The 22,412-nt window shown below is 38.9% G+C and overlaps 3 protein-coding genes across 3 annotated transcripts; all 3 read left to right on the top strand.

Moving 5' to 3' along the window:
- Window positions 1–196: 196 nt before the first annotated feature.
- LOC113168354 (endonuclease domain-containing 1 protein-like) lies at window positions 197–1,585 on the top strand. The gene is made up of 2 exons (XM_026369372.1): window positions 197–526; window positions 638–1,585. The coding sequence occupies exons 1-2, from the start codon at window positions 197–199 to the stop codon at window positions 1,388–1,390; spliced, it is 1,083 nt and encodes a 360-aa protein (XP_026225157.1). The 3' UTR covers window positions 1,391–1,585.
- Window positions 1,586–7,335: 5,750 nt separating this feature from the next.
- Window positions 7,336–9,505, top strand: LOC113168353 (endonuclease domain-containing 1 protein-like). Its single transcript, XM_026369371.1, has 3 exons — window positions 7,336–7,392; window positions 7,735–8,067; window positions 8,588–9,505. The coding sequence occupies exons 2-3, from the start codon at window positions 7,741–7,743 to the stop codon at window positions 9,503–9,505; spliced, it is 1,245 nt and encodes a 414-aa protein (XP_026225156.1). The 5' UTR covers window positions 7,336–7,392; window positions 7,735–7,740.
- A 9,841-nt stretch (window positions 9,506–19,346) lies between these two features.
- On the top strand, window positions 19,347–21,985 carry LOC113168648 (endonuclease domain-containing 1 protein-like). Its single transcript, XM_026369691.1, has 3 exons — window positions 19,347–19,413; window positions 19,931–20,266; window positions 20,401–21,985. The coding sequence occupies exons 2-3, from the start codon at window positions 19,937–19,939 to the stop codon at window positions 21,049–21,051; spliced, it is 981 nt and encodes a 326-aa protein (XP_026225476.1). The 5' UTR covers window positions 19,347–19,413; window positions 19,931–19,936; the 3' UTR covers window positions 21,052–21,985.
- The last annotated feature ends 427 nt before the right edge of the window (window positions 21,986–22,412 follow it).

The raw sequence follows: 22,412 nt of genomic DNA, 5'->3' as shown, positions 1-22,412 counted from the left end.
TCACTGATTATTAAAAAAAAAGAACGAAGAGAACAGGAATAAAAAGCAACAACAAGATACATGAAGCAAAGACAGGGTTGAAATTCAGCAGCAGAAGGTAACAGAAAAAAATTAGTGGTAACTCTAAAAAACAGAATTTCTGTTATTTCAAAGAAATTTGATGATTCTCTGTTGTCTCCTCTGACAGTGTGTGATGATGACTCCTCTGAAGATGTGGTGTCTCATGCCCCTCACCGTCCTCCTCCTCCTGTCCATCACTCCCACTGAGACTAAAGTGGTGCAGTCGATGTCAGAGTGTGAAGGTTTCCTTCTTGATGAAACTCCTCCAAACATCCCAGGTGTCCTGGAGGACGGTGAAATTATGAACCAGACCCGATACAAAGTCATCTGCCAGACTTATAACGACACAAGAAGATTTGTGACGCTGTATGACACCAACAACAAGATCCCTGTGTTTTCTGCTTACAAGTACAGAAGAGCAGAATCAGTGGGAAGACCCAAGACCCCATGGAAGATAGAGCCACAGGTATTTTTTCCTTCATTTTAAATATTTAAAGAAATAATCATTATTCAATTAGTTTCTTTTTTAAATTAACTTGATTTAATAACAATTTACTGACTGTGTCGTTTTTTGCAGCTTGAAGAAAGAGACTCTATGTCCAACATGTGGGACGATACATACAGGCGCCAAGCCAGTAATGCTGATTATAGAAATACTCAAAACTACACTAGGGGCCATTTATTTCCATGTTGTCACGCTTCTAATAACGATGATAAAATCCCAACGTTCACTCTGACAAACATCGTTCCACAAACTAAATCTTTTAACTGTGGCAGTTGGCAAAAAATGGAGAGCCGTCTGAAATATGTCCTGGAGAAACACTGCATAAACAATAATGACGTCCCTGAAGGTTTTGTTGTAACTGGGGCCAAACCTGGTACAGAGAAACTCAACAACAAGATTAATATACCCTCAGTGCTCTGGTCGGCTTTCTGCTGCTACAATAAAACCACGGACAAATGGATAGCGGGTGCTCACTGGGGTTTGAACAGGGCAGATGGTCCTGACAATCTGGAGATGAAGACTCTGGAAGAACTCCAACAAGAGTTGGGCATCGAGGTGTTTCCCAATACGCAGTGTCCCAATAAAACTGTAACTGAATTTCACTCCGAACTTGATCATGCCTGCCAGTGTCCACCCGAAGATACAACCACATCTGCCCCTCCCACTACCACTACCAACATGCTAAACCCTACCACCCATGAACAACCTGACTTCTGCCAATGCCCTAAGGGTGAGTGTACTTTGCAACAGTATCTTACAACCCAGGATTCGTGTTCGAGATCGCCAGTCAAGGAAAGTCAGGCACCATTGTTTGAAGCTAATTAGGGATCTGAAAATGTTGCCCTCAAGACATGATCCACGGAAGATCTACAGAGGTAGTGATTGGTATGAATTTCAGTATGACTAAATTAACACAACCACAAAGAATTATAACAATGAATACTAGTTATGGCTCCAATAGTGGTTTAAATCTTTTAATATAGAGTGAAATGTGCTAATACCAAGTTTGATCTGATTTGAAATAATCCTGAAGGTTTTTGCATTGGTGTGGTCCTGTTGTGACAAAAGACCTAAACTAAAGCTATAAACTAGGGGCATTACAGCATCACCATTTATGATTTTATCACAATTCTTTTTTTTCAGATTGTTTTTTAAGACCATTTTGCAAGTTACTGAACTTAATAATCAAACTGATTTCCCTATTTTAAAAAATTAGCCTTACATGCCTTCCTCAAGTGCTGTCGCTAGAGTTGTTGCCTGGTACCTGCTGGCTTGTTGTGTTGCTGTAAGTCCAAACTAGTTCTCTTTTAGCGACACTGAATTCTTTTAAAAAAACAACTCCTCTGTTGTAATTCACCATGCTGCTTGCTACGATGCTGAATAAGGAGTGTAAGTTACTTCATGCCGCTGTGCATGTTCGATGTGTCTTATAGAACTAAAACAGACTGAATGTAGACTTTAAAGTCAGATCGTGGAGCCATTTTAATAGTTCATGATGTAATATTGTCACAACACACAATGATACAAATATGGGTGAAAGGTAGGAACTGGAGGTTCAGCATCTGTTCCTTAAATTAATCGTGCTCATCACGCTGGTGGATTTTGTTGCTGGTTAATGAGGACCGTGGTCGACTCCTTGCTTGTGAATGATGGAAGTTTTTTTTGTGTGAGCTGATTATTTACTAAACTGAGGTGAAAAGCTTTGAGTGATATTTTGATTGATTCTCTTAATTATTGAATCTTAATTAGTCTTTTTACTAATTACACTAGATTCTGTTAATGATTGATGTGTTTTATTTAAATAATTGATCACCCATTCTTAAATAGTTGTTTCCTAATCCTAATCCTTCCGATTTCTAATATTTGATTAATTAAATTGATTTTAGCTTAGCTCTGATTTGGACTGAATTTTTAATTACCTGATAGATGTTATATAAAAAAAATAGTTTGTGATTTAGATCTGTGGTTATTCAGCTCATGATGTGCTTTGGATATATTTGAAATTTGATGTAACGTGTGTAATATGTTTTATTAACATTTATGAGATTAAAGTCTGATCATGTAACAAATGTCATTATTATTATTTTTATTCTTAGCTGGATTTAATAAAATTCAAAATGATATAACACCCACAGACTAATACAAACACGATTGTTTGTTATGATTCCTGCCTTGTCTTGTCCCTGTTTTTATTATTTATTTATTTATTATTTTTCTGTCCCTGCTCTTTCACTCCTTCTCCCTCATTGTCACCTCACTATTTTCACCTGTTTTCCTCCCTCTGCCTAATGACCACAATCACTGGATCCTGAGCACCAGCCTACCAAACACAGTTTGTCAGTACAACTTCACCACCTGCAGGTTAAAGTCAGAATTATAATTTATTTTACTGACAGTATAATTCTGAAATACTTGTACTTTACAGTCAAGCTCCCTTTTGGACTTTTCCATTACTATTATTAGTTACTGATTATTTTAACAATTCCTCAGATTAAAAAAATGAAATATATTTGGTAAATAATTTCAGTGTTTACACTGCACTTATATGGAGCTTTCCTACTGTCATGAGCTGAACTACTCCATCACTGTGGAGTTCAGTGTCTCGTTCACAAAAGCTTTGACAGCAGCCAAACCTGTGATTGGTGAATGACTGCTCCACTTCCTCAGCCACAGCTTCCCAGGTTACACAATTAGGAAGAAATATGACTAAACTTCTTATTTCCAGACAAGAAATTCACAAACCAATGGCATGTAAAAGATATAAATTAAGCCAAATATAATAATTGAATATATTTCAATCTGAAATTAGCTTTTTGATACTTAGTAGTAGATTTTGGAAAACACTCACTGCTTTCTGCTACTTTCACTTAAGGTAATAACTAATAGTTTGTCTTTTCTTCAGTGTTGACATGGATTATTTAAAATGAATGAATTAAATGTACCATCAGATCCATAATGAGCTGTCCGCGCTGCTGAAACACTGAACCTTGATAAGTTCGTCCTTCACTTTAATTTACACTTTCTCCATAATCTGCAGGATATTTGAACATACAATGATTAAAATCTTGTGAATTGGCGATTTTACATTTAAATTTTTGTTCTTTTTACTTAACGTTAACTTATCCTGCAAGAAAATTATAATAAATAATTAAAGCTGCTACATGTTGCTACAAACTGTAGTAAGAGAGGAGACCAAGAACCTGATGATCACTCTGAGCTCCAGAGATCCTGTGTGGAAAAGGGACAAAGATCCAGAAGAACAAACATCAACATGTGAAAGCCCGCTTGGAGTTGAGAGACACATCCTCTCTACTGAAGACTGAGTTTGATAGATTCAGGATTCAGTAACTGCTCAAAGATTTGCTCCATCATTTATTTACTCTACTGAAACACAGTGAGTGTACTGCTGTTTATATGCTGAATGAGTGTGTTCAGTAAAAACACGACAGATCGCCACTGTTTGTGTTTTATCAGCTTCGAAACAGATCAGATTTTATGACCAATTAATGCAGAAACAAAGACATTGGACTATTCTGTGTTCAGATCAATCTTTTTCATCTCATTCCTACAAAATCCCTTTGTCTCCTGAACATCTTTTCATTTCCCTCATAAACTAAATGACAGTACTGATGTTTCAGTCTTGACAGAGTCATGTCCCACCAAGATATTAAACAGCATTTGTGCATTTGTTGGGGCTGTTTTCATCTGTGGACTAATAAGAATTTAGTCTCTAATGAGTCCTGTTTCCATCATCAGGAAGACATTTGTGTCGATTAAACAAAACAGCATAAAGTGTTAACTAGTGGAAAGATGTGAGAATCCATTTTCTTGACTCACGCTCTGAAAACATTTTTAACACAAACACACACACACACACACACACACACACACACACACACACACACACACACACACACACACACACACACACACACACACACTATCACACGTCCTCCTCCATGCTTCACAGTGTAAACCTCACATTCAGGAACCACTAGTTCAACCTCTCCACATCTAACAAAGACACAGTGGTTAAATCTCAAATTTGGACTCATCAGACCAAAGGTTTTAAGATTGATTGACCTTCATTTCTTAAAGTAATGAAGTTTTGTCTCTTTACAACTTTCAGTAACTGGATTGACTAAATATGACACCTTGGGTGCAGACATGTAAAAGACCAACCACTCTGGAAGAGACAGAAAATAAACACAATCCATGTAGCCATCTTGTTTCTGGCCATCTTGTTTCTTATTGGCAGCATTTTACATGTTTGTGCTGGTTTTCGTTTCACTGTTTAATGTGTTTTTGCCTCCTTGTATTTTTTTTTCTCTTTGTGGTTATTTTGCAATGTTTTGTGTTTCTTAGAGGGTATTTTACATCACATGGAAGACATTTTGTGTCTCTTTGTATTGTTTCTTTACTCCTTTGTGTCTCTTACTGGGTCTGTTTGTGATCACTTTATTTCTCGTTGTTGTCGTTCTGGTCTGTTACTATAAGTCACAGTCATGGTGATACACAGAAGTTAAAACTGGTTTTTAATGATGATTTAGCTGTGTGGGAAAAATTGATAGTAACGCTGAACATTATGCAGCAGAGATGTTAAGATAAATCCTATGCAATAGTGCTTTAAAGTTCCCTTTGTAAAATGACTTGTTGCTTCTTGTGGAGGATGTGGAAGGACAGTGATATTTCAAACCTTTGGGTCAAATAAAGTTTGTTTGCAAGTTGTAGAGAAGCAAACATTACAGTCATGTCAGATGAGGAGACTGTAATTTTAAATAAATATATAAATATTTAGCAACCATGATATAAAGTGTGAACCACTGAGCTTTTACCTGTTCAGTCTTTATCTCACCAGCTGTTTGATGCAGCTTATGTTTTGGAAAGGTTTTACTTTATGTAATAATGCACAGTACAGTGTGTTTTTGACTAGAAAAAGGGCTTTAAATTTGACTATAATGTATTTTTTACTTGTTTTCCTACTTTCCTACTTGTTAACTATCCTAAAAGAAGAGACCAGCTCTTTTGACACAGCACTGCTACAATATGCTCCATCCTTTTAGTTTTACAGTAAGTCCTTTTTGCTTCTCTGAGTGTAAACTCTTTAAAACCACAGACATTGAGATGTTTATGTTAATCTGATCGATGCAAATCATAAAACTATTTCAAAGTAAGACAGAGGTCGTCCAAACTTATTCACATGCAAATAAACATTCTACAAATAAAGGAAACTACTTAAACTGGAGGAAATAAAAATGTTTCTGATAAATTAAGTGAGACTTTGATATATCAGAGTTTATTTGATGATTTAACTTCACTTGACTTTTTCCACATGTTGTTATGTTACAGCCTTATTCCAAAATAAATTTAAAAAAAAAATTTCTCTGAAATTTCTGTAGAATTACCCCATAACAACGGAATTGTCTGTAGACCTCCGAGACAGGATTGTATCGAAGCACAGGTGTGGGGAAGGGTACCGAAAAATGTCAGGAGCATTGAAGGTCACAATGAGCCCAGTGGCCTTCATAATCCATAAACGGAAAGAATTAGAACCACCAGGACTCTTCCCAGAGCGGGCGAAACTGAGCAATAGAGAAAGACGGCCTTAGTCAGGGAGGTGACAGAGAACCTGATGTTCACTCTCAAAGAGTGGTCCACTCTGTGGAGACAGAAGAACAAGAATCTCTGCAGCACTCCACCAATCAGGCCTCTATGGTAGCGTGGCCAGACAAAAAACATTCCTCAGTAAAAGGACTCTCAGACCTTGAGAGACAAGATTCTCTGGTGAGATGAAACAAAGATTGAACTCTTTGGCCTGAATGCCAAGTGTCATGTCTGGAGGAAACCAGGCACCACTCAGCACCTGACCAATACCACCCCTACAGTGAAGCATGGTGGTGGCAGCATCATGCTGTGGGGATGTTTTTCAGCAGCAGGAACTGAACTAGTGAGGATCGAGGTAAAGATGAATGCAGCAATGTACAGAAACACCCTTGATGAAAACCTCAGACTGAACCTTAAGCACACAGCCAAGGTAACAAAGGAGTGGCTACAGGACAACTCTGTGAATGTCCTTGAGTGGTCCAGCCAGAGTTCAGACTTGAACCTGATTGAACATCTCGGGATAGATCTGAAAATGGCTGTGCACCGACACTCCCAATTTAACCTGATGAAGCTTCAGAGGTACTGCAAAGAAGAATGGGTGAAACTGCCCAGAAATAGGTGCCAAGCTTGTAGCATCGTATTAAAAAGTTAAAAAATGTACTTTCTGATATTTGACTTCATCAGATATCTTTAGCTATCTAGGATTGATATGTGATGCATATCCAGATTAATACAGGTTTTGCATATAAACATGATATCTGCAATAATCAGCAAAAATGATTTCAATTGATGCACAGACTTTAATACAAGAACTGAGTCTCTTCAGAGCTCTAGAGCTGTAATTCACATCACATCACTAAAGTGTACTGCATTGTCACAGAGAGGTGTTTCTCATATTTAATGCCATAAATGTAAGTGGGGGGAGCTGCTAAAAGTTTGTTGATAACTGTTTAAGCATTAGAAAAGTATATAATTATAAGAAAATATATTTTTATTGTCTTACTTTTAGTATGCAGAGTGTGTGTATGTGTACGTGTTTGTCCTCACGCTGATTGAGGTTGCTTAAATTGCCAAATACACACTTATCTCCCCAATAATCAGACAGTGATGAGAATAAATATAAACCAACTGAACCATATTAGAGAGACAGACGGAGAGAGAAGATCAGAGACAGACGAATCAAGCAAGGTGTTTAAGAAGAAGAAGAAGGAGACAGGAAAGAGGTGAGAACAAAGCTGTGGATGATCATTTATTTCCACTGATTATAGAATAACACTCGACGTCTGATAACATTTTAATATGTAGTAGGTTTTACAGTTTGGTATCACTACTCACACAGTTCCCATTACATTTTTATATATTTAAAAAACAATGATGTGGTGTATCTGTGTGGCAATAATGTGACTATATTTTGTCTTCCTGGTTCATGTTATTCACATTTTACAACCCAACCCAATACAAATTCATGTTCCTATATTGGTTAAACAAAACAAAACCAACCATATGTGAAGTTCAATGTTTGATAAAGTCTGACTTTGATGACTCTTTGTTTTCTCCTCTGACAGTGTGTGATGGTGACTCCTCTGAAGATGTGGTGTTTCCTGCCCCTCGCTGTCCTCCTCCTGTCCATCACTCCCACAGAGACTAAAGTGGTGAACGAGATGTCAGAGTGTGAAGGGTTTCTTCTTGATGAAACTCCTCCACAGGTTCCTGGCATCTTGGAAAATGGTGGAATCATGAACCAGAACAGATACAAAATCATCTGCCAGACTTACAGGGACGAGAAAAGGTTTGTGACGCTCTATGACACCAAGAACAAGATCCCAGTCTTTTCTGCTTACAAATACAGAGGAGGAGAGGGGGGAGAAGCGAACCGTTTTTGGAAAATAGAGCCACAGGTATTTATCTAAAAATTTTGTAACACAGTGTTTTATTTTCTTACGGTAGTATAGGAACATCATTAGAATCATTTGTTGTTGTAGTGATGCAACAATCTGCACCACTGAGTGAACCTTCCAACATTTACAGCTGAAGGAAGAGCCTCAATGTTTAATAGTGAGAACAATCATAGTGTTGAATATAACGATGAAACAAAATATAATAAGTGCCACTTATTTGCATTTAATAATTGCTATAAATCATTATTCTCTTGATTGTTATATATTTAAATACATGTAAGTATATATTAAATATTTTAGTAGTTTTATTAAAATAATTTCTTTTTGCTTAAGCCATGTTTTGTCTTCCACAAAGCTTTATTAAAAATGTAATGTGATGATTGGTAATTCAGTGTTTTAAGTAATAAGAATAAGAAGAAAGAAAAAGATTAAGAACACTAAGACCCTGTAATGTAAGTAACACTTTTAATCATATTTATTCAATATCAGTTCCACTGACTGAGTGTTTTAACTTTTGCAGCTTGAAAACATGGAGAATGATGTAAATATGGAGGATTGTAATATCAATATTGAGTACAAGAACCAGGCCGGCGACAACGATTATAAAACAGGCACAAGATATGACAAGGGTCATTTATTTCCACTTTCCTATGCATTAAATGAAGATGATAAAATTTCCACATGCACTCTTACAAATGCTGTTCCACAAGTTGCCTCTTTCAATCAAGGAAGTTGGCGAAGAATGGAGGGGCGTGTCAAATGTGTCTTAGATAATTACTGCAACAGTGAAGGCTACCTAGTGACTGGAGCAGAGCCCAGCAAAAAAACAATAATGAACAAGGATGTTAATGTACCTTCTGTGCTCTGGTCAGCTTTCTGCTGTTACAGTGAGAAACTAAACACTTGGATAGCGAGTGCGCACTGGGGGAAAAATGCCCAAGAAGAACCAAATGTTAAACAAATGTACACCAGGACACTGGAAGAACTCTATGATAAACTGACTGACAAACTTGGTGACAAAAAATTTGAAGCATTTCCCAACACAAAGTGTCCTCTTAGAGAAAATGTTGCTGAAAAGTACCCTGAAATTAAACAAAAATGCCGCATACCAGTCTATGTACCAGGAGCTATAGGAAAAGGAGGAGCCCGAAGAGATGGAAGAGCTCGAGGAATAGGAGGAGCAGGAGGAGCTCAAGGATTAGGAGGAGCTAGAGGAGCAGGAGGAGGTAGAGGAGTGGAAGGAGCTAGAGGAGCAGGAAGAGGACAGGGAGTAGGAGGAGCCCAAGGAGAAGGAGGAGCCCGAAGAGTAGGAGGAGCCCGAGGAGAAGGAGGAGCTCGAAGAAAAGGAAGAGCTCGAGGAATAGGAGGAGCAGGAGGAGCTCAAGGAGTAGGAGGAGCACGAGGATTAGGAGGAGGACGAGGAGTGGAAGGAGAGTGAGGAATAGGAAGAGTAGGTGGAGCTCACAGAGTAGAGTTGAAAAGAGGGTTAATCATCAACTTACATATTTACGTCAAGCCAGAACCAGCTTGACAATTTAAATAGATTTCACAGCTTTTTTTTCACCTGCTATATTTTACTAACTTTCATTTTACCGGCATATATATTCTGCTAATTTTTTTTTTTGTTCTGCTCATTACTGAATGGTTGATTTCAAAGATGTTATCATTAAAAGCATTGCAGTGACTAAAAACAGTCTGTGTCACTTCAGCAGGTTTAAAATCTCAGGGAAAGCTATGATATTTGCAGACTGGTTTTAGAATTAGTCTTTCAGTAAAAACATGGTTATGAATATAACACAAATATGATTTTATGCAAGTTGGCACATAAGAGAATAAATCCAATTCACATGTTGACTCTTAGTATTTATCTTACAAAGTAAGAGTTTAGTATAAACACAAAATTTTCAGTTTGACTTTCAATACAACATCAGCATCTACAGGTTAAAGTCAGAACTACCACTACATCTATTTTAGAGGTACTTGTACCTTGTGATATCACAGTCAGAACATACTGGACAGAATCTGAGGCAGTTTCCTCCTTTACAGAAATGTAAAAGCTCCTGTGATGAAATACACCAACTGTTCTGAACAGACGGACAGGACCACGAGTACCAACACAAAAACAAGGTTTATTACAACTCCTGGGCCAAAAATGGGGAACACGGGGAAAACTCAAACAAGCACGGAGAATAAATACACAAGGTAACAACACAAAATGCTGCAGTCACGCAGCCAAAATACGAACTAATAAACCAACAAAAACATACAAAGTACCAACTAATAAATCAATACACAAAAATACAAACAACTCACCAAAAGAGAGTAATACAAAGTAACAACTAAAAAGCTGCATAAACGCAGACAAGAAAAAACACACAGACCGAACAGACAAGGTAAGAAAACACTAACTAACTAACTAGCAATGAACGAAAGATCAAGGGAGCTTATAAAACAACAAAGACCAAAAGGTGAAATGAATCAGTAATTAGTCCGGTCAGTGAAGAGAGGAAGTCCATATATGGGTGTGGCAGGAGCATGCGCAATGAACAAAAACAAAAACAAAACCCACAGACAGGGGCAAAGAGAGGAAGTGTAACACCAACACAAATACTAAAAATGTAAATATTTCCCAGGAATTTGTCAGGATGATGAAATGATGAGCAGATTATTACATTTGTAACACACTTTAATTATTTTAATTATGAATACATAATATATCTAACATTCAGTTTAACAGAAAACTGGTAAATAAAAGAAAGGTCCTGTCTGGTAATAAACTTTATATAATAAAAATAATTGAGGTTCAGTTACACATTTTACTTACAGTATTACTCGTATTATTAGAGAACAACACTTTGTCTTTTTTGGAGCATTTGATGAGGCCCTAATGAGGTAAGTTTTTCTTGTTTTTAGCATTATTTCTAGAGAGGCAAAAATAGTAAGAAATACATTATTTACATGAACTTACTGGTTCAGTTTCTGCCCTAATTCAAACTCTACAACTGAAAAAAATCCACTTTGTTTAGCTAAATTAATCCTGATGATTCTTTGTTTTCTCCTCTGACAGTGTGCGATGATGACTCCCCTAAAGTTGTGGTGTCTCGACTCAGCGCTCAATAGTCCAGGTCTGGTTCCTCTCAAGGTTTCTTCCTGTTGCCTTCTCAGGGAGTTTTTCTTGCCACCATCGCCCTCAACTTGCTCATCAGGGATAATCTGATTATTGATTCATACACATTCACTGTTCATGTAAACGTCAATAGTTTTTTTGCTTGTGTAAAGCTGCTTTGTGACAATGTCAATTGTAAAAAGCACTATACAAATAAATTGAATTAAACTTTTGTCATATCATGCAGTGTTTGTGGTGACTGGTGCACAGCCCAGCTCCAACAGGATGATGCTCTGGTCAGCTTTCTGCTGTTACTCTAGCAGCATGAACACATGGCTAGCAAGTGCACACTGGGGTAAATCCCAACTCTAAAATCTTCAGACAAAAACTTTGAAAGAATTCCAACAACCTCTGGGCATTCAGGCATTTTCCAGATCAGAGTGTCCTCCCCATAAAACAATCGCTGAGTTTTACCCTGACATGATAGAAAATGCTGATTGGTCAGTAGAGGGAGCGCTTGATCTGTGTCTCAGTCTTTAACAAGGGGGAAACACACTGTGTCTATGTTCACTCTGTTCATCTTCATTTTAAACTTTTTCATACCCGGATCATTCATCCATCTTTGTATCCTTCTGCTTTATTTCATTATGCCTCTAAATACAGTGAGGGAAAAAATTATTTGAACCCCAGCTGATTTTGTAAGTTTGCCCACTAACAAAGAAATGATCAGGCTATAATTTCAATGGTAGGTTTATTTGAACAGTGAGACACAACAATGACAAAAAAAATCCAGAAAAATGCGTTTCAAAAAGAGTTATAAATTAATTTGCATTTCCATGAAGGAAATAAGTATTTGATCCCCTATCCGTCAGCAAGATCTCTAGCTCCCAGGTGGATCTTATACAGGTAACGAGCTGACATTGGCAGCCCTCTCAGCTTGTTACCTGTATAAAAGAGACCTGTCCACAGAAGCAATCAATCAATCCAGATTCCAAACTCTTCACCATGGCCAAGACCAAAGAGCTTTCCAAGGATGTCAGGGACAAGATTGTGGACCTACACAAGGCTGGAATGGGCTACAAGACCATCGCCAAGCAGCTGGGTGAGAAGGTGACAACAGTTGGTCCAATCATTCGCAAATGGAAGAAACATAAATTAACTTGATTGATTGCTTCTGTGGACAGGTCTCTTTTATACAGGTAACAAGCTGAGAGGGCTGCCAATGTCAGCTCGTTACCTGTATAAGATCCACCTGGGAGCTAGAGATCTTGCTGACGGATAGGGGATCAAATACTTCTTTCCTTCGTGTAAATGCAAATTAATTTATAACTCTTTTTGAAACGCATTTTTCTGGATTTTTTTTGTCATTGTTGTGTCTCACTGTTCAAATACACCTACCATTGAAATTATAGACTGATCATTTCTTTATTAGTGGGCAAACTTACAAAATCAGCTGGGGTTCAAATAATTTTTTCCCTCACTGTATCCCTACATTGTCTTATGCATTCATCATGTTAGTAATCACTGCGTCATCCCTCCATCAACACTATCTGTATCTCGCTGAGTTTCATCATTTTAGCTACTAGTTCATCCTTCCATTGGAAGTCTGGACAAACATTACAGGAGATCCTTTCTACCAGTGGCTATCAATCTGTACAATCCTCCCTCCTCTGTAAACGGTGGGGGAACTGACAATTTCATATAATTGCAGTCATTCTACCTTACTGACCCATTTTCATCTCACATATTCTGTATATATATTAAGTTTTCTGTATTGATGCTATTTTCTATATATTGAGTTATCTGTATTGATGTTACTCTGTATTTATGTTGGTGTTGATATTTCCTGGTCGTGGTTCCTTTTTCTTTCTGTCTGTTTTGAGAACAACAGTAAAGAGGCAAAACAATTTCCCTCTGGGATTAATTAATTTTGAATCTTGACTCTTGAATCTTGTATCATATTCTTATATGTTCTCATATAACAAATTCATGATTGAATTCACCCCTCCCTGAACTGCCACCTTACTGTGGTGGAGGGGTTTGGAGAATCTGGCAATTGGGACATGGAATGTCACCTCACTGGGTGGAAAGGAGCCTGAACTTGTGCTGGAGGTTGAGCGGTACCGGCTAGAGATAGTCGGGCTCACTTCCACACACAGTCTGGGCTCTGGAACAGAACTCCTTGAGAGAGGTTGGACTCTCTTCTACTCTGGAGTTGCCCATGGTGAGAGGCGACGGGCAGGGGTGGGCTTGCTTATAGCCCCCCAGCTCAGCTGCCATGTGTTGGAGTTTTCCCCGGTGGACGATGGAGAGTTGTTTCCCTGTGCCTTCGGGTAGGGGAGAGGTCTCTCACCGTTGTTTGTGCCTACGGGCCAAATAGCGGTGTAGAGTACCCGGCTTTCATAGGGTCTCTGGAAGGGATACTGGAAGGTGCTCCGACTGGGGACTCTGTCGTCCTACTGGGGGATTTCAACGCCCATGTGGGCAATGACAGTGATACCTGGAGGGGCGTGATTGGGAGGAACGGCCTCCCTGATCTGAACCCGACTGGTGTTTTGTTATTGGACTTCTGTGCTAGTCACAGCTTGTCCATAATGAACACCATGTTCAAGCATAAGGGTGTCCATCAGTGCACGTGGCACCAGGACACCCTAGGTCGGAGGTCTATGATCGACTTTGTGGTTGTGTCATCTGACCTCCGACCATATGTCTTGGACACTCGGGTGAAGAGAAGGGGTGAGCTGTCAACTGATCACCACCTGGTGGTGAGTTGGATCCGATGGCGGAGGAGGGAGCTGGATAGACCTGGCAGACCCAAACGTATTGTGAGGGTCTGTTGGGAACGTCTGGTGGAACCCTCTGTCAGAGAGGTCTTCAACTCCCACCTCCGGGAGAGCTACAATCAGGTCCCGAGGGGGGCCTGGAGACATTGAGTCCGAGTGGACCGTGTTTTCCACCTCCATTGTCAATGCGGCTGTTCGGAGCTGTGGCCGTAGGGTCTCTGGTGCCTGTCGTGGCGGCAATCCCCGAACCCGGTGGTGGACACCGGAAGTAAGGGAAGCCGTCAAGCTGAAGAAGGAGTCTTATCAGGCCTGGTTGGCCTGTGGGACTCCTGATGCAGCTGATGGGTATCGGCAGGCCAAACGTGCCGCAGCCCGCGCGGTTGCAGAGGCAAAAACTCGGACCTGGGAAAAGTTCGGCGATGCCATGGAGGAGGACTATCGGTCTGCCTCAAGGAAATTCTGGCAAACCGTCCGGCGCCTCAGAAGGGGAAAGCAGTTTCCTGCCAACACTGTTTACAGTGGAGGTGGGGAGCTGCTGACTTCGACTGGGGACGTTGTAGGACGGTGGAAGAAATACTTTGAGGATCTCCTCAACCCCGTCGTCACGCCTTCTGTTGAGGAAGCAGAGGCTGGGGACTCGGAGGTTGATTCGTCCATTTCCCTGGTCGAAGTCACCGAGGTAGTCAGTAAGCTCCTCGGTGGCAAGGCACCAGGGGCGGATGAAATTCGCCCCGAGTACCTTAAGTCTCTGGATGTTGTAGGGCTGTCTTGGTTGACACGCCTTTGCAACATCGCGTGGAGATCGGGGACAGTACCTCTGGACTGGCAGACCGGGGTGGTGGTTCCTCTTTTTAAAAAGGGGGACCGGAGGGTGTGTTCCAACTATAGGGGGATCACACTCCTCAGCCTCCCTGGGAAAGTCTATTCCAGAGTGCTGGAGAGGAGAGTTAGGCCGCTAGTCGAACCTCGGATCCAGGAGGAACAATGCGGTTTTCGTCCTGGCCGTGGAACACTGGACCAGCTCCATACTCTTGCTAGGGTGCTCGAGGGTTCATGGGAGTTCGCCCATCCAGTCTACATGTGTTTTGTGGACTTGGGGAAGGCGTTCGACCGTGTCCCTCGTGGCATCCAGTGGGGGGTACTCCGGGAATACGGGATTCGGGACCCTTTGTTAAGGGCCATTCGGTCCTTGTATGACCGGAGTAGCAGCTTGGTTCGCATTGCCGGCAGTAAGTCAGACTTGTTCCCGGTGCACGTTGGACTCCGACAGGGCTGCCCTTTGTCACCGATCCTGTTCATTACCTTTATGGACAGGATTTCTAGGCGCAGCCAGGGGTCGGAGGGAATCCGGTTTGGGAATCACAGGATTTCATCTCTGCTTTTTGCAGATGATGTTGTCCTGTTGGCCTCATCAGACCGGGACCTCCAGCAGGCACTGGGGCGGTTTGCAGCCGAGTGTGAAAGGGCTGGGATGAGAATCAGCACCTCCAAGTCCGAGGCCATGGTTCTCAACCGGAAAAAGGTGGCTTGCACCCTCCAGGTTGGGGGGGAGATCCTCCCTCAAGTGGAGGAGTTTAAGTATCTTGGGGTCTTGTTCACGAGTGAGGGAAATAGGGAGCGTGAGATTGACAGACGGATTGGTGCATCGGCAGCAGTAATGCAGTCGGTGTACCGGTCCGTCGTGGTGAAAAAGGAGCTGAGCCGAAAGGCAAAGCTCTCGATTTACCAGTCAGTCTACGTTCCTACCCTCACCTATGGTCATGAGTTTTGGGTCATGACCGAAAGGACAAGGTCGCGGATACAAGCGGCCGAAATAAGTTTCCTCCGTAGAGTGGCTGGGCGCACCCTTAGAGATAGGGTGAGGAGCTCAGTCACCCGGAAGGAGCTCGGAGTAGAGCCGCTGCTCCTCTGCATCGAGAGGGGCCAGTTGAGGTGGCTTGGACATCTGTTTCGGATGCCCCCGGGACGCCTCCCAGGGGAGGTTTTCCGGTCCTGTCCCACCGGAAGGAGGCCCCGGGGAAGACCCAGGACACGTTGGAGGGACTATGTCTCTCGGCTGGCCTGGGAACGCCTCAGTGTCCCCCCGGAAGAGCTGGAGGAGGTGTCTAGGGAGAGGGAAGTCTGGGCATCTCTGCTTAAGCTGCTCCCTCCGCGACCCGGCCCCGGACAAGCCGATGAAAATGGATGGATGGATGAAATTACGTGATCCAGTTGAAAGTTTGTCTGCTGCTTATTATAAAGTAAACTAAAATAAAGTCCTGGTTCACAGTACTTCATACAGATACAGACTCTTCATCGACTATATGAGAACTGTCGATTGATTTTTGCAGTACATTACCTCCACCTGCAGGTTAATGCCAGAACTACACACTTAGACTTGGCCATTAATTTACTGAAAAACTTATGATTTCCTTGTGATTCCCAAAATAACAGTGATTGACCACTGATTGTCATCCTGCAAATTACAGGGTGAGCTTGAATTTACTTTGTCTTAGATCAGGGGTCTCAAACTCAATTTACCCGGGGGCCACGGAAAGCAGAGTCTGCGTGAGGCTGGGCCTTTTCCACAAGAAAAGAAAAAAGAAAAAACAAAGGTTAAAAAATTCCAATCTTCTCAAATCTCTTTATTTTTATTTTTTTAACTCAAAATAAGATGAAAAAATAAATAAATAAATTAAGAATGAATAAGAAAATAAATAAATAAATCAGTAATAAATAAATAAAATAATAACAATGAAAATAATACTAATAATAATATGTCTGTATTAACAGTTCTTTAACCTTTAACCTTCTTCTGAACATGAATTGAACATAGAAGAACATTAACTGTTCTTCTGAACATGGCTTCTCTTGCCTACTTCTTGCTTGTCAAAAGCTTTGCTAAATTCTGCACTTCTCCAATCAGAAGTTAAAATGCATCAACAAAAAGACACAGTGGTGTATTAATGAGAATTTGAGACATTTTTGAGACAAAAGCTAAACGGACAAATGTTTCGCTCTTTCTTTGACACATTCTGTGAGGACATTAAGCTGCAGAGTTATGAAGATAATATTATGCAGTGTTACTTCTCTTTGAGATGACTTGTTGCATCTTGTAGAAGATGTGGTGAGAGAACAACGTCAAAGTCGTGAAAAACTAAACGGTCAAATGATGCACATTAATTTGTCTGAAAGTCATGAAGAGCCACTGTTAAATTTTGTGCCATGTAGGCTACATAACACCAACCGTCACTTTTTAAACTGAACGTGTATGTTATAAACGAACAAAGTATAAAGTGTAGTGAGACAGTGGCAATGTGAAAATGATGCATAGATATAAAGATAACCCTTAATAGATGTTACTTTAAACTTTTAAGGCGACTTCTTGTTTCTTATAGCAGACGTGTGAAAACGATTTCTTTGAATAGGAGGAGCTCGAGGGGTAGAGTTGAAAAGAGGGTTATTTCTTGACTTACATATTTCTTTTGGCAACAGCTTGACTGCCGACATATTTAGTCTGGTAATGATCTGAGATTTTTTTTGTTGTTGTTATTGATTCTCATGTCTGATTGCTTATATTTGATGTATTATATTGGTTCTGATATTACAGATACAACAGCTTAACCTGCAGGTTAATGTCAGAACTACTGTAGAGGCACTTTACTTTTACGTTCCCCATTTGTACCATTAGCATTTCTTACTCCAGTATATTTATTTAAAAGCCTTTGTTACTGTTTGGCTGTTTCATCCACTGATCAAATATTAGAACAATTTCCCTCACACCATCATCAAGTTGAGGTGGTGTCATCAAATGGCGGTGCCAAATTTAAAACCCTGAACTTTACAGAACAAACATGTCCTTGGTAAATAAAGTGGGGAAACGTAAAGCAGCTGATAATGTCTGAATGTGCAGATAATGTGGATCCGTAATCTTTTGTTCAGGATCATTTGATATAAATATAATAGTATTACCTCCATGAAGACAACAAACACTGAGCATTCTTCAAAACCTGAGACTTCCTTCATATCTTTTTTTGACCTACTTTACTTTTTCAAACTAGTACCATAGGAAGCCAGTTTAAGGGTGAAGTCAGCTTTCTACGGTGTAGCTTGCATGATGTCTATATTTCAGTTTCAGTGCCTTTGCTTTTCTTTCTGAATGAGGTTTTTCTTCCTTGAGGTATTGTGGGAACTTTGTTTCATTGTGGTGTTTATGTTTCTATGTTCTAGGTGTTTATGCCCCCCTTAAATGACCAAAAATTAGTATTTTATAAATTATGAATGAGATTGGGTAGTTTGCACCTCTCCCCTCAGGAGTTAAAAATGCACCAACGAAAACACACAGAGTGTTGTATTAATGAGGAAACATTTTTGAGACAAAAGCTAAAGGGACAAATGCTTAGCTGTTTCACTGGCACATTCTGTGAGGACGTTAAGCTGCAGAGATAAATATTAGTTTAGTTATAAACTAATAAAGGTATAAAGTATAAAGTGTGGGCTAGTGACAATGTGAAAAAGATGCTGCATAGATATGAAGATAACCCTTAATGGGTGTTACTTTAAACTTCTTGTTTCTTATAACAGACCTGTGAAAATGAGTTCTTTCTTTTTTAAAGCCAACGTGCTTCGTCTAAGTAAAATCATGATGACTACAATTTCAATGTTCAGTGCAAATGAAGACATAAACATTTTCCTCATAGTTTAATGTTCTCGTTCAGTGTCTCTGACTAAACTGACTAAAAAGAGATTCAGTAAAGAGTGAGTTGTAATCAGCTTCACTATTTTCTGTTCACTCTTAACAATATAAAATATATTCAGTGGCTGGTATCCTTATATTTACACTGCAAATATTAACATATTACATTAAGCTAGCATAGCTACTGCACTAACAATGCAGTTAGTACAAAATACTTAATAATAATATATAGTCACATCAATTGATTTCCAAATGAAAATGTTTCGCTAATATTACAAGAAGAGCATCAATAAATGGTTAATTAAGATTATGTAATACTTTACAATAAAAGTTTAAAGATAATTAATAAATACATTTAGATAAAACATGTATAAAAGAAATTCGCAGGAGATGAATTGTGGTCTTTTTGGTTTTTAATAGGTCCTTCATCTGTAACTATATTTGACCTCCATCATTATCATTATGTCAATCTACTGTATCTTTCTTATTACTGCTACATTTATTTTTCATTATTTTAGATCAGCTGTTAGAAGGCAAAGAAATTCCACCCCAATAAAGTTCTTTGAATGTTGAATAATTTCTTATAACTACATTGTTGCAATTGTTCCTCTGTAAAAAAAAAAGTCTTCCTGGAGGTGGGACTCCAGTTTCACACCTCCATTGAATATAAGACTTTGTTTCACTTATTAGATCATGTTCACTTACAATTTGCAGCTCAAGTTACTTTTAAAAAAACACACCTTAATCGTCACTTTGAAGATTTTTGTGAAGCTTTTAAGAAGGTAAGTTTTTTTTTATCAGTTTTTTCTTATTTTCTTTAAAGTTGATTAATAAACACATATACAGACAGAGGCAATATGAAGCTGATCACTGTGGCAGTGAACACACTAAATCAGCTATTTTCTCTCTCTGTCTCTTCCACAGGTTTATTATTAAACCTGTGTTGCTGGGTCAAACTCACTTAATCACTTAAACCTCTCTGTTTCCTCAGCCTCACTTGAACTCCTGTAGGACATTTACAGACTGAGTTTTTCTTTTTTTCATAGGTTGGAAGTTATAGTTAAAGTTTGTTAATACGATACTTAACACATCAGGGTAAAGTTGCAATGATTTCCACTGTTGCACTAAATCAGTTTGACAATCGTGTGACTTTTTATTTTATATTTTCTGGTTTCTGAGATACTTAAATATTACAACAAAATCCACTTTGATCTCCCAGTGAAGCAAATAAAAAACAACTGTACGTTTAGTTTCACAAAATTAACCTAAGTTTAGATTCTTTGTTTTCTCCTCTGACAGTGTTTGATGATGACTCCTCTGAAGATGTGGTGTCTCCGGCCCCTCGCTGTCCTCCTCCTCCTGTCCATCACTCCCACAGAGACTAAAGTGGTGAACGAGATGTCAGAGTGTGCAGGGTTTCTTCTTGGTGAAACTCCTCCACAGGTTCCATGCATACTGGAGAACGGTCAAATCATAGACGAGAACAGATACAAAATCATCTGCCAGACTTATGAGAACAAAGAAAGGTTTGTGACGCTCTACGACACCAAGAACAAGATCCCAGTGTTTTCTGCTTACAAGTACAAAGGGGGAGAGGGAGAAAAAGCTGATTGTTTTTGGAAAATAGAGCCACAGGTACGTACTTATATCATAATCTCGAAGCACATCATTTTAGCATAAAAAGCAAACCTGTAAACAAATAACCTTTTTCTGTTCTATCTAACTAATTCAATATCAGTTCCATTGACTGAGTGTTTTAACTTTTGCAGCTTGAAAACATGACGAATGATGTAAATATGGAGGATTGTGATACCAGGACTGAGTACACCAACCAAGCCAGCTACAATGATTATAGTGGTACTTATACCAAGGGCCATTTATTTCCATTTTCTTATGTAGTTACTAGAGATGATAGAATGTCAACATGCACTCTTACAAATGCTGTTCCACAAGTTGACTCTTTCAATGAGGGCAGTTGGGCAAGAATGGAAAGTTGTGTCAAATGTATCTTAGATAAGTTCTGCAATGATAAGAAAGAAAGATACCTAGTGACCGGAGCAGAGCCCAGCCCTAACAAAAATATAAACGACAGGGTTAATGTACCTTCTGTGCTCTGGTCAGCTTTCTGCTGTTACAGTGAGAACCTAAACAATTGGATAGCGAGTGCGTACTGGGGGGAAAATGTCCCAGAAGAACCTAAAGTTAAACATGTGCAAACCAGGACACTTCAAGAACTTCATGATAAACTGAGCATTAGTAACAAAAAATTTGAGGCATTTCCCAAAACACAGTGTCCTCTTAAAGAAACTGTTGCATTTTACCCTCAAATTGATAAAAACTGCCCTTGTACAGTCCATGTTCCAGGAACTGAAGGAGAAGGAAGAGGACGAGGAGTAGGAGGAGCTAGAGGAGTAGAGTAAAATAAAAGAGGGTGATTCATTGATATTTTAGTTATATTTATATATCATATTTAGTCTGGTAATGATCTGAGCTTCTCTTTGAGTTTATTATTGATTCCCATGTCTGATTGCTTATATTTTATGTATTATGTTGGTTCTGATTTTGCAGATACATCAACTCCACCTGCAGGTTAATGTCAGAACCATACTGTACTTTTACTCTAGTACAATTCAGAGGAACTTGTACTTTTATGTTCCCCATTTATATTTTTTACTCCAGTACATTTATTTAAAAAACCTTTGTTACTGTTTGACTTTTCATCCATTGATCAAACATTAGACCCATTTTTCCCACACCGTTATTGCAGTAGTGCCATCGAAAGGCAGTAAAGAATTTAAAACCCTGAACTTCACAGAAAAAAACTGCACGATTAGCTCGATAGTGCAGGTTCATAAATTTAAAAGGGAAATTGATCATTAAATACACATTCTTAGTTGTACTAATCCTTATTTCTATTTTATTTACTTTAATCTACTGATGAACAAGCTTCTCTTTGTTATTAACATTTTTTCTTTTACATGATTTATGATTATTTTCCAAATTGAGCTGAAAAGCTTTGTGTGATATTTTGATTATTTCTCTTGTTACATTTTAAATTGATTTTAAAGCTTTTTTTTCACTTGCTATATTTTACTAATTGTTATTTTACTGGCACATTTAGTCTTTTATTGATTCTTATTTTTCATTATGCTCAGTCCTGAATTATTGCTTTCAGATATGTTATCCATTTGATTTGTTCAGCTTTGATTTATTCTGGCGATATTCTGAAGATGCATTTTTATTAATTAATTTGTCATTTTGAATTTCACTATTGAAAACGAAAACATCTCGTTATTATAGCCTGCACATGCATTGATTTCAGTTATTATAAGCATTGCAATGACTAATAAAACAGCTGGTGTGAAAAAAAATGTTTTATATGTTTCATTAACAGAGAGCAATCTTGTTTTGTTATTACAAACTAACTAATATGTGTTAACGTGTATAGACCTTTTTCCCCTTCAAGAGTTATATTTAAGTGTAAATAGTACAAAAAAAAAAAAAAAAAAAAAAAAAAAAAAACAAGAACTGAGAAACTTATTATATATCCTCTATTAGATATCCTCTAAATACAATCAGAGAAATCGCTGCACACAAGGGACAATGTCTTAAAAACAGACATGACTCAGAGGTGGAGTACTCCAGATTTATTCTGATCTGATGTTTTAGATCTGATTTCAGATGTCGGTTTCACTTTATGGCTGTAGCACTTTCTAGTCTACATTTGAAGGAAACTTACTTTATATGAGAAAAGAGTGTAAATGCTCGTCATAGATTTTCT

This window comes from Anabas testudineus, chromosome 18 (genome assembly GCF_900324465.2).
Source record: "Anabas testudineus chromosome 18, fAnaTes1.2, whole genome shotgun sequence".
Taxonomy (NCBI): domain Eukaryota; kingdom Metazoa; phylum Chordata; class Actinopteri; order Anabantiformes; family Anabantidae; genus Anabas; species Anabas testudineus.
This window is presented reverse-complemented; position numbering and strand designations above follow the sequence as displayed.

Bases quoted from the DNA above. Each gene is read 5' to 3' on its own strand.
- LOC113168354 (XM_026369372.1), top strand. From the start codon at position 197: ATGACTCCTCTGAAGATGTGGTGTCTCATGCCCCTCACCGTCCTCCTC. The intron at 527-637 runs GTATTTTTTCCT...CGTTTTTTGCAG, and splicing joins CATGGAAGATAGAGCCACAG to CTTGAAGAAAGAGACTCTAT.
- LOC113168353 (XM_026369371.1), top strand. From the start codon at position 7,741: ATGGTGACTCCTCTGAAGATGTGGTGTTTCCTGCCCCTCGCTGTCCTC. The intron at 8,068-8,587 runs GTATTTATCTAA...TAACTTTTGCAG, and splicing joins TTTGGAAAATAGAGCCACAG to CTTGAAAACATGGAGAATGA.
- LOC113168648 (XM_026369691.1), top strand. From the start codon at position 19,937: ATGATGACTCCTCTGAAGATGTGGTGTCTCCGGCCCCTCGCTGTCCTC. The intron at 20,267-20,400 runs GTACGTACTTAT...TAACTTTTGCAG, and splicing joins TTTGGAAAATAGAGCCACAG to CTTGAAAACATGACGAATGA.